Consider the following 12,318-nt stretch of genomic DNA (forward strand, 5'->3'; position numbering starts at 1 on the left):
TAGAAAATGCACATTTTGATCAAGCTAGAGAAAGAAAAATTACAAGTAGTTCAATCTTGCTCATAAAGAAGAGAACTAGTATTACCAAACCCAGCAACCTGTCCTCCCCCCCGCCTCCGGAAACATTTTATCCACACTAGAATTTTGAATGAGAGACAAAAATATCAGCTACAGGGTGTATATAGGGAAGGATGATGTGGACTGGGTCACTTTTTTAGCACAGAAAAGCCCAGACCTGAAAAATGTTTAGTACCTGTGCTAGGCTGTAAAAAGGCCCCTAAACATACTTAGGTCCTGTCCTAATCCCTGGAATTTGTACCTGTTATGTTATTTGGAAAGGGGATCTTCGCAAATGTGATTGAGCTGGGGGGGGGGTTGTTATCTTATATTACTCAGGTGGAACCTAAATGCAATCGCAGGTGTCCTTATAAGAGATAAGTGGAGGGCGGGGTGATACATCCACAGAGGAGGACGCAGAGATTGGAGTGATATGGCCACAGGCTAAAGAATACTGCAACTTTCTCTTCTCCAGGAGAAGCTGGAGAGGCAAGGAGCTTATTTTCCTCTTGAGCTTCCAGAGGAATTTGGTCCAGTGAAACTGATTTCAGATTTCTGGCCTACAGAACTGAGAGAGAGTCGGTTTCTGTTGCTTTAAGCCACCAAATGTGTGGTAATTTGTTAGAGTAGTAACAGGAAACTACTGCGGTGCACCTGTGTTGTTATCTAAGTCTCCTGTTGTCCTCTGTCTTTAATGCTTATACGGTGGTTGAAAAAAAATATGTATTTAAAGTGTTCAATACAGTCATAGTACACAACAAGTGCTCAACAAATGCTGTTACTAAAAGATTAGTTAATTATAGTATCTGTAGTAGCCACTGTTTTTCAGCCACGTTCATTTCCACTTCAGGGACTGTATGTCCCAAGATGCTCTTTGCCTGGATTCCACCTCCCATTATTTTCTGGGACTTGTAGTCCGGAAGTGGGTAACTGATTCATCAGCGCGCAGGCGCAGGGGCGCGGATTCCCGGAACAACCAGCAGAGGCTCGCAGGATGAGCGGGTGGCGGTGGCTGCTGCTGCGGCCGCGGCGCTGACAGGACACGAGCTCTATGCCTTTCCGGCTGCTGATCCCGCTCGGCCTCCTGTGCATGCTGCTGCCCCTGCACCATGGTGCGCCAGGCCCGGATGGCACCGCGCCTGACCCCGCTCACTACAGGTGAAGGGGGTCAGGCTCCTAGCCCTTCCATAGTTGGGGAAGAGGAAGCGCAGACCCGGTCCCTTTCCTTTCCCTTGGTCCCGGGACCCCCCACCCTGACCTGCTCGGACCCCGCCACTGGGCTCAGGTGGTGATTCTCCACTTTCCGCCCTATTTCTTGTCCTTTCCCCTGCCTCGTTTCGTTTCGTGGCCCCCTGACTTATTTCTTGTACCGCGCACCAGGGAGCGAGTCAAGGCCATGTTCTACCACGCCTACGACAGCTATCTGGAGAACGCCTTTCCCTACGACGAGCTGCGACCTCTCACCTGTGACGGGCACGACACCTGGGGCAGGTAGTGCGAGTGGAGGAGCAAGGAGGGGCGGCTTGGGTGTGGCAGTCTGGTCCTAGGCGGGCGGGTCTGCTGTGGCTGGTGGCCTCACGGTCTCCTCACCAGTTCCAAAAAAGCTTCTAGCGAGGGTGAGGCCACGTTCCCTCCAATTCAGGCCAGCACCACCGGAATCCACCCAGCCTCCTGGAAAGTTGGATCCCACCGTGGAAAAAAGCCTGAGTTAGCCTGGTGGACTGGACCTCTGGGCTCCAGCCACGACAGTAACAGGCACCCGCAGTGGGGACTTGGACAAATGGACAGATCTCTGGAGTCTTAGGCTATAGAGGAAGGACTCCAAGAAGTCAGAAGACCCAACCCCTTCATTTTATAATTGGGCCAATAGGCCCAGGAGGGGGTGTAACTTCCAAACTCGAAACTTCAGAGCATTTGTTGTTAGTAACTGAAACACATTCTCATTACTGACTGCTTCTTGAGATTTCAGCTCAAAATGTCACCTCAGGATCAGCTCCCTTAACTACCCACCCCCTACAGGTCACTCTCCTAAATCACCCCATTTATTTATTTTTTTATTTAGTAGCACTTCTCAGTCTCTGATACTGTCATTTTCACTTGTCTGCTAGTTTGTCTTTCTCACTTCCACTAGAATAAAAATTTATGAGATGGAATTCTCTGTCTTGTTCCTTGCTGAGTGAGTAAAGAATCATTGCATTTCGCTGAGGCTGACATTGATTAAACACTGCGCTAAGCATTTTACTTGTGTCTTCTCATGTAATTCTCTTAACACCCTTAGGAATTAAGTGCTGCTTTCTCCATTTAACAAATGAGTATGCTAAGCACGGGAGACGTTAACTCAACAAAATTTGTGCTGGTTTTCTTTTTTTAGCTGAAAAAAAAAAAAAAGGAAGCAAATGGCAAATCAAAGCAGTACCAAATCATATACAGTAAAATCAGTCTCTCCCTTACCCTAGAACTCCAACCACTGTTGACTTTCGTGTACATCCTCCCCAAAATATTTTCAGTTTATACCATCATATAAGTATGTATATGTGTCTTTTTAAATCAGCTTTTAAAAGGCATAACTTATATGTAATAAGATGAACCCACTTAAAGCATATAGTAACCACTATCATAGTCAAGATAGAGTACATTTCTGTCATGCTAAAAAGTTCCCTTATATAGGAACTTAAAGTTGATCCCTCCTCCACTACTGGCCCAAACAATTGCTAATCTACCTTCTGTCTATATGTCTCTCTTCGAAAATGCAGATGGAAACATACCTCTCACTGCCTATTCTATTCCTTGTATTTTCCATTTAACTATATAATTTGAATATTTTAACATTAGTCCATAGAACTCTTGATAACAGTCTTTTCTGACAACTTCATAATTTTGCACTGTTCAAATGTACTGCAATTTAGATAATTATTCTTCCAACTGGTGTATGTTTGGGTTATTTCTAGCTTTTTGCTCTTCTGCACATTACTGGATCTGCATTCTCAAACATACAGCTCTGTACACATTGAGATAAATTCCTAGATGGGGAAAAGCCTATGCCCTTAGCTATAATCTTATACTGCCTCCCTATGGCGGAGAAGAATGCCAGTTCATATAGATGCTGTGGTTAACCACAGCTGAGCAGTATCAGCCCATCCTCCCAGGTGCATTAAATGGGTCAGAGCTTCTTGGCAATTTTCACTCTGGCTTCTCTGTTGTGACTGGAAGCTGGGACAGGCAGAGGCGTCACTGTGCTCACTTATTGGTTTTGGGGGTATCTGATCTGGGGCAGCCTTACTATCTTGTGTTTGGTTTTCTTACTAAGCAGCTGGGATTTCTGTCCTTTTACAGTTTTTCTCTGACGCTAATTGATGCCCTGGATACTTTGCTGGTAAGTGTCTTGACAGTTGCTTTTCTGCACCACTGTTGTGTAACCGAGATCCTTCCTCTTTTGGCAGCTTGACTGTGGGTGAAAAACGAATTCTTCACTTAGGCCTTTTATTTTCATCTCTGGATTCTGAACCATCAGGTTCTGGTTGCCCAGCTAGATAGAGAAAAAGGATGAATTCCAAACGTGTTCAGGGTCATTGATTCAGCAGATGTTTATAGAGGACTTGTTATGAACACAGCACTGGGATAGGCCTGTATAACTGGGTGATACAGAGACTTTGAGACCCTCCTTGTTTTCAGAGGCTTACATTCTAACTGGCCATGTTCGGTGATAAAAAAAAAAAAAATAGCAGTAACGAGTTCATGTGTTATATGTAGGGCTTATACGAAGCACTTTGTATGTGTTACTTTGTTTAATCCTTCCAACAATCCCATGAGATATGTACCTTTACCACGTCTTAGTGTGGGGAAATCTGATTATTAGAAAGGTAAAAAGGGTTGGCCAGGGTCCAAGGCTATGAAATGGTGGGACTAGGACTTGAGCTTAACTCTGAATGACTCCGAGTCTTATTTGTCCTCCTTAAAAAGGTCACAGGAGAGGATTGAACAACTTTATCCCCACTTCACTATTTCTGGTTTTCTGTCATGTCTTCTCATTTTTTTAAAAAAGATTTTATTTCTTTATTTGGCAGAGAGAGATCACAAGTAGGCAGAGAAACAGGCAGAGGGAGAGGGGGAAGCAGGCTCCCCGCCGAGCAGAGAGCCTGATGTAGGGCTCGATCCCAGGACCCTGAGATCATGACCTGAGCCGAAGGCAGAGGCTTAACCCACTGAGCCACCCAGGCGCTCCTCGTTTTTATATATTAATAACATTGACCTGAATGTGATCACCTTGTAGATGTAATTTTGCCTTTTTTCACTTAATGTTAACTTGTATGTACTTGTCTACTCATCAAATACTTACTGGGGGTTCCCTGTATGCCAAGCACAGTGCTAAGCTCTGGAGTTAGAGTGGTAAGTTTAAAAAGACATGGTCCCTGCTTTCCTGGAGTTGCAACTTCAGTGAGGGAGATGAGGAATCAAAAACTAATCTTAAAGGACATAGAATTACAAATCGAGATGAGTGCTCCGAGGGAGGGTAACGTGGTTCTCTGAGTGGTCATGTAACAAAGGAAATGGACCTAGACTGAGGAGGTCAGGGAGGACTTCCCTAAGGCAGTGAAATGACACTTCAAGTTGGGATCTGAAGGAGAAGCCAGTGTTGACTAGGGAAGTGGGGGAGGATGTAGTGGTCCAGGCAGAGGAAACAGCGGGCATGGGCAAGGGCCTCACGGCAGGAGAGAGCGAAGCAGATGCAGGAAATTGAAGGAGGGCCAGTATGTCTGGGATGTGGAGAAGGAAATGCAGGAAGCAGAGTGGAGCTAGAAGCTGGTTGGGGACCAGGATGATGGAAGCCCTTGTTCACTATGTGAAGGATTTTGATTTCTAATTTGAGAGGAATGGAAAGCCACTGAAACATTTGAGTAGAGGGTGGGAAATGCTGGAATTTCTGTTTTGAGAAGATCACTAACTGCAGTGTGGAAAGAGATTCGTGTAAGCATTAGATTCAGTAAGCATTTGTGGAGTAATTGCTGCATGGGCTGTGCTTGGCACCCTGGGGGAAGGCGGGAATGAATGAGGCTCCTTCCCAGACAAAGGTCTCTCTTAATGTGGAAAAAAACAGATGCTGTAAGAGTTGTGGATAAAGTTACCGGAGTCTTTTAAAGGATGAAGAGGTTCATTTTAGCTGGAGGGATCAGAGGCTTCCTTCCTAGGAAGTGACATTCAGACAATCAAAGCCAGATTGGATTTGGAAATGGGAAGACACATGCTGGAGAGATTTCTGGCAGAGGGCTCAGCATGTCTCAAGGCAAAGAATGGAGGCATAGCAGGTGTGGTTTTCCTGAAGTAGGTGAGGATAGGTTACATGAAGACGAATAGTGAGAAACGTAGGTTGAGGGGCACCTGAGTGGCTCAGTTGGTTAAGTGTCTGCCTCCGGCTCAGGTCATGATTTTGGGTTCCTGGGATTGTGCCCAGCATTGGGCTCCCCGCTCAGTGGAATGTCTGCTTTTCCCTCTCCCTCTGCTGTTTCCTCTGCTCATGCTCGCTCGCTCGCTCTCAAATAAATAAATAAAATCTTAAAAAAGAAAAGAAAATTTGAGTCCAAATCACTGAGCAGCTTGAGATAATCAGAATTGTTTTGGTTCCAGGTGACAAGAGACCCAGTTCAAACTGATAAGAGACAAGAAGGGAATTTACTGAGTCAGACAAGTAAAAAGTCCAGATAAAGCCTGGCGTCAGACTTAGCTGGATCCAGGCATATGAACAATATCTTCCCGAGTCCTTCTATCTTTTATCTCTGCTTCCTGTGTTAGCTGTGTTCTTGGGCTCTCCGTATGCTGGGTAGAGTAGCCATCTCCAGATACTACTCTACTGGGTAGAGTAGTATCTCCAGATTTACTTCCCACTCAGTGCATATGGGAAGAATCAGCTCTTATGCATTAATACCAGGAACTGAGTCTCATTGATTTGGCTTGGGTCACCCACTTATTCCTGAACCAGTCACTGGCCAAGGGATACAGTACAGTGGTCCAGATCAAGCACGCATTCTTGCAGCTGAGGGGATGGGGTCAGCCTCTCCCAAACTGCAGGAACGGCTGTGGGAAGAAGAGTGATTCCTCGAGAGAGAATTAGGGTACTACTATCAGAGTAAAAGGTATCAGAATTGCATTTGGCTGATGGTTTAAATGAAGAGGGTTAATTTTCTCAAGTGAGAGGAAGTCTGGAGGTAATTTCTAGCATGGGGTTGGCTGTCCACCTGTGCCATCAGAGACCCAGGCTCTTTGTATGTTTCCATTCTACCATCATTAGTGTATTGGCTTTCATTTTCATGCTTAGTACCTCAGGGTCTAAAATGGCTGCTACAGCTCCAGAAATCAAGTCTGCTTTCAAGGCAGAAAGAAGAGTAAGCAGTGTCCATTTTTATTAGGAAAACCGAATTTTATTAGGAAAACCGAAGCTTTCCCAGACGTACCCTTACTAGACTTCTCAAGGCTTAACATTGGCTGGATAACCTGGTCACCTCTAGCGGCAAAGGAGGTGGAGAAACAAGTATCTGGATTTCTGTCCTCTATAGTGGGAGACTACCAGGGTAAAGGAGATTGGAAATCGGTATTGGACCAGCCAACCTGCAATGTTTTCCACAAGGATGAAGGGATCAGAGAAGTTTAAAAATAACAGATACCCACTGCAAATGTCAAACTAGTTTTTCCTCACGCGGTCTACAGTCTTTATTGTTTCCATTAAGTGGGTACATGGTGACTCTTTAAGTGGTCCCTAAGAATTTACTTAACCAGTCTCCTGATATTGGGTGATTTCTAGATCTCAGTGTTTCCTTCTCCTGTCACCAGTGCTAGAACAGAAACTGGAGGTCTTAAGTTGAATAAGTGAAGGCCACACCAGTGTAGGATCCCAGACTCTTGATCTAATGTCTTCAGGGCCTTCAAGCCTGAGAGAGCCTCACTGTCAAGTCTCTCTTCCCTTCCAGATTTTGGGGAATGTTTCAGAATTCCAAAGAGTGGTTGAAGTGCTCCAGGACAACGTAGACTTTGATATTGATGTGAATGCCTCCGTCTTTGAAACCAACATCCGAGGTGAGGGCTGCCTTCTAGAACCTTTGGAAGAAAAGAGAGTGTGGAGTTTTGCCTCTGTGTAAACCAGGAAGTAGTATATAGGATCATAAGGGTCAACCTTGCCAGGCCACTTGGCCCAGACCAGTGACTGACAGAGATCTTCCCTGTGGAGGGTGGGTGTGGAGGTCTCAGGATCCCCTATCAGTTTTAGACATGAGCAGGGGACAGAGAAAAGACTGGAAAAAATTGTGCCAGAACAATTCCTGTATTTGACACTAGGCTTACAGCCAGCCATGAGTAAGAAGGATGTAACCCTTGCCTTCTTGGATCTTATTGTCTATGAAGGGCTATCCAATAGAACTTTCTATGATGATGGAAATATTCTGTATCTATGTTGTCCAGTGTTGTATCCACTAATCACACATGGCTATTGAACATTTGAAATGTGTCTACTGCAACTGAGGAATTGAATTTTTAATTTCATTTAATTTTTAACAAATTTAAATTTGAATAGTGACATATGGGAGGGCACTTGGGTGGCACAGTCGGTTAAGTGTCCGACTCTTGTAAATGAAACAAGATGAGATCGGGAGGGAGACAAACCATAAGAGACTCTTAATCTCACAAAACAAACTGAGGGTTGCCGGGGGTAGGGGTTAGGGTTATGGACATTGGGGAAGGTATGTGCTATGGTGAGTGCTGTGAAGTATGTAAACCTGGTGATTCACAGACCTGTACCCCTGGGGCTAGTACCACATTATGTTAATAAAAAAAAAAGTGTCCGACTCTTGGTTTCAGCTCAGGTCATGATCTCAGGGTCGTGAGATTGAGCCCCGCAACAAGCTCCGTGTTCAGAGTGGTCTGCTTGAAACACACTCTCCCTCTGCCCCTCGCCACTAAAATAAATAAATAAATCTTAAAAAAAAAATAGTGGCATGTGGTTCATGATTTACTGCAGTATATGGTGCAAGTCTTGGGCATTAGTTTCCAAAGCTGGCTGTGCATCAGAACCACTTGGGACCTTTAAAGAAGTTCAATGTTTAGGTGTCACTCTAAACCTAATGGGGATTTCTGAGTTGGGTCCTAGCATTGATATTTTTATCAGGTTTCCAGTGATTCTTATGAAGCTAGTACAACCCTTACTTTCAGTGAACCCCTAGACCACCAGTGGCTTAACAAACTGTCACTTCTGGAGGCCGAGTTATATTTCTTCCCCTTATTTTGTATGTGTTTTGCAATGAAACTTGTATTGCGGGTATGTGATAACGTTTTTGGAAAGATTAGGGAGCAGAGGGACAGCACGATACAAAATCTGGCTGAGGGATCAGACCTGAATTGGAGGCCATGCTCGCTGCTGTGTTCACAGCTTGTGAGTCTGTCTAATTTATCATCTGTGATTTATGAGTCTGTTACACTTTTATTGCTGATATGAATGTAATTATACCAGCTTTCTTTTGGTTGGCATTCGATCAGGATCTTTTTCTACTTGTTTACTTTCAATCTTTCTGTATTTTTATGATCAGATAGATCTTTTATAAATTACATATTATATTTTGTTTATCCATTCTGACAATCTTTTCTTTTAACTGAAGCATTTAATCCATTTATGTTTACTATAATTACCTAGGTATTTGCATTAGTTTCTGTGGTATTATTTTGTGCTATTTGTCCCATCTTCTCTATGTTCTTTCTCTCTCTCTCTCTCTCTCTTTTTTTTTTTTGATGCCTTCTTCAGATTGATTTTTTCCCCTTATTCTATTCCCTTTTTATTAATGTAGAAACTATGCTCAGTATCTAGCTTCTTAAATAGTTTTCCTGGAAAATTTAACATAACATAACAAAAGTCTAGAGTTAATGAGAATCTTTATTCACCTGAATAATACAAAGCCTGGCTCTGAGGATATCCTGATCTGTATGCTATAGTTTGCAGTTTTGTTTTTTTTGTTTTAAGCCCTCCATACATGATTGCTGTTCTGTACAGTTGAAGTTTTAGATTTACTCATATTTACCATTTCTTTTTTTAAAATACTTTTTAAAAAATATTTTTATTTATTTATTTGACAGAGAGAGACACAGCAAGAGAGGGAACACAAGCAGGGGGAGTGGGAGAGGGAGAAGCAGGCTTCCCGCTGAGCAGGGAGCCCAATGCGGGGATCAATCCCAGGACCCTGGGATCATGACCTGAGCTGAAGGCAGATACTTAATGGCTAAGCCACCCAGGCACCCCATTTTTAGCACTTCTTTGACTATCTTTCCTTCCTATGTCTCAGACTTTACATCTGTGATCCCTTTCCTTCTATCTGAAGCACTTCCTTTAGAATGTCCTCTATTGCAGATGTGTTCTTGGCAGATTTTCTTTTTTTTTCCTTTAAAGATTTTATTTATTTATTTGACAGACAGAGGCTGAGCAGAGAGCCCAATGCGGGGCTCAGTCCCAGGACCCTGAGATCATGACCTGAGCTGAAGGCAGAGGCTTAACCCACTGAACCACCCAGGCGCCCCTCTTGGCAGATTTTCTCAGCTTTTGTTTGTATGATATGTCTTTATCTCACTGCCTTTCTTGGGTCTTTGAGGGATAATTTTGCAGGACATATGGTTCTAAATTGATGGGATTTTTCTCTTAGCACATGGAAGAAGTCTTTCCATTGTCTTCTTTTTTTTTTTTTTTTTTTTTAAGATTTTATTTATTTGTCAGAGAGAGAGAGAGAGAGAGCGAGCGAGCACAGGCAGACAGAGTGGCAGAGGGAGAAGCAGGCTCCCTGCGGAGCAAGGAGCCCGATGTGGGACTCGATCCCAGGACGCTGGGATCATGACCTGAGCCGAAGGCAGCCGCTTAACCAACTGAGCCACCCAGGCGTCCCTTTCCATTGTCTTCTTGTTTCATTGTCATTGTTAAGTAATCTGTCAGTCTCATTGTTATTATTTTGCACGTGGTTGGTTTTATTTATGTTCATTGTCCCCTCCTTTTAAAAACTTTTTATTATGAAAGTTTTCAAAAATATATAAAAATAGAGAAAATAATATAATGAACTAGAGCTACCCATCACCCAATTTCAATAATCATTGTTACATGGGGGGCACCTGGGTGGCTCAGTGGGTTAAAGCCTCTGACTTCAGCTCAGGTCATGATCTCAGGGTCCTGGGATCGAGCCCCGCATTGGGCTCTCTGCTCAGTGGGGAGCCTGCTTCCTCCTCTCTCTCTGCCTGCCTCTCTGCCTACTTGTGATCTCTGTCAAATAAATAAATAAAATCTTTTTTAAAAAAACATTGTTAACATGGACTCTTAACTTTTTTTTTCTTTCAGTGTTCTGCAGTTTTACTGCGATGTGCATAAATGTGGATTTCTTTTAATTATCTTGCTTGGCATTCCTGGATTCATTAGTTTTCAAAAGTTATGAACTTTTCTCTTCAAGTAGTGCCTCTCCCCCATTACCTCCCTCTTCTCTTTTTAGGACTCTAGCCAGGGAGATATTACACCTTATTACTGTATCCTCCAAATCTCTTTGACAGATTTTAAAAATAATTTTGTCTCTTTATGTTGCATTTTGGGTAATTTTTTAGAATCTGTCTTCAAGTCCACTAATGCTCTCTTCAAATATATCTTATTTGCTATTGAACCTGTCTATGTAATTTTTAGTAATTTTCAACTCCAATTATTACATTTTTCACTTTTAAAAAAAATTTTTTTTAAAGATTTTATTTTTATTTATTTGACAGAGAGAGAGAGAGATCACAAGTAGGCAGAGAGGCAGGCAGAGAGAGAGGGGGAAGCAGGCTCCCTGCTGAGCTGAGAGCCCGATGTGGGACTCGATCCCAGGACCCTGAGATCATGACCTGAGCCGAAGGCAGAGGCTTTAACCCACTGAGCCACCCAGGCGCCCCACATTTTTCACTTTTAGAAATTCCGTTTGGTTCTTTTGTAAATAGGCTTGGTCCTTTTTTTTTTTTTTTTTAAGGTTTATTTATTTATTTATTTATTTGACAGATTGAGAGAGAGAGATGACCGTAGACAGAGAGGCAGGCAGAGAGAGAGGGAGAGAGGGAAGCAGGCTCCCTGCTGAGCAGAGAGCCCGATGCGGGACTTGATCCCAGGACCCCGAGATCATGACCTGAGCCGAAGGCAGCGGCTTAACCCACTGAGCCACCCAGGCGCCCCATAGGCTTGGTCCTTTTTATAATTTCTTGCTACTCAGTCACCTGTTCTAGACCTTTCTTTGATTTCTTTAAACATTTCCACATAATTATTTTGTAATGTGTCCAATAATTCCAATATTTGATATACTGGTAAGTCTTGTTCTGTTGTCATTTCTGCTGGTTTATACTCCCAATGCTTTGTTTCTTTGTATGTTTTATGATTTATTTAGATTTTAATGCACACTCATTCCCTAGACTTTATCTCTGGGCTTCTTTGAGGCCTAGACTGAAGGTTGGTTCTTCCAGGTAGAGTTTTTGTTTACTTCTGCCACTTGGCTGGAGGCACTGTTTCCCAAAAACTGTTTTATGTCAAAAGTTCGTGTTGTCCTAGACTACTCAGTTAGTGTGAATTCAAGCTGTAAAACTTAGTGAGTGTAGTTACTAATTCTTAGGGAAGTTTTGTTTTGTTTTGTTTTCTGTTTTCCCTTCCTTTTACTTGGCATCAAGATCTGAGGCATGCAGTTTTTCTTAAAATATGCTGGGGGAGGTGGGTAGGGTTTATTTTGAATCCATCCTTATACAGGCTATATAATTCTTTCAGATCCCAACTTTGGGGAGGTTTTTTTTTTTTAAGATTTTATTTATTTATTTGATAGAGAGAGCAAGAGCCCAAGTAGGGGAAGGAGCAGGCAGAGGTAGAGGGAGAAGCAGGCTCTTTGCTGAGCGGGAGCCTGACTCAGGGCTCCATCCCAGGACCCTGGGATCATAACCTGAGCCGAAGGCAGATGCTTAACGACTGGGCTACCCAGGCACCCCTATGGTGGTATCTTTTATCACACTTTCCACTTTCAGTAGGTTCTGCCTTTGTTTCTTATTCCCCCTCTGACAGGAGGAAGGGGAAACTGAAGCTCAAGGTCACCAATTCTTTTCCAATGAGAGGGCCATTCAGGATATCTATTTAGTCATATTTCCAGATATAGAACACTTATGTCTTTTTATGTTTTATTTTTTAGGATTTATTTATTTATTTGTTTATTTTTGGACACAGAGAGAGTGAGAGAGAGAGCATAAGCAGGGGGAGCT

General features: G+C 43.1%; 1 protein-coding gene across 1 annotated transcript in view; it reads left to right on the forward strand.

Moving 5' to 3' along the window:
- Positions 1 to 1,004: 1,004 nt before the first annotated feature.
- LOC308348763 (ER degradation-enhancing alpha-mannosidase-like protein 2) overlaps positions 1,005 to 12,318 on the forward strand; it is a 31,812-nt gene continuing 20,498 nt past the window's right edge. Inside the window, exons 1-4 of the mRNA XM_080813097.1 lie at positions 1,005 to 1,215; positions 1,438 to 1,548; positions 3,391 to 3,430; positions 7,017 to 7,122. Coding sequence (XP_080669223.1) covers positions 1,109 to 1,215; positions 1,438 to 1,548; positions 3,391 to 3,430; positions 7,017 to 7,122 — 364 coding nt within the window. The 5' untranslated portion in view covers positions 1,005 to 1,108. The remainder of the gene's footprint in view (positions 1,216 to 1,437; positions 1,549 to 3,390; positions 3,431 to 7,016; positions 7,123 to 12,318) is intronic.

The sequence above is a fragment of the Martes martes genome (genome assembly GCF_963455335.1).
Source record: "Martes martes genome assembly, chromosome: 9".
Lineage (NCBI taxonomy): Eukaryota > Metazoa > Chordata > Mammalia > Carnivora > Mustelidae > Martes > Martes martes.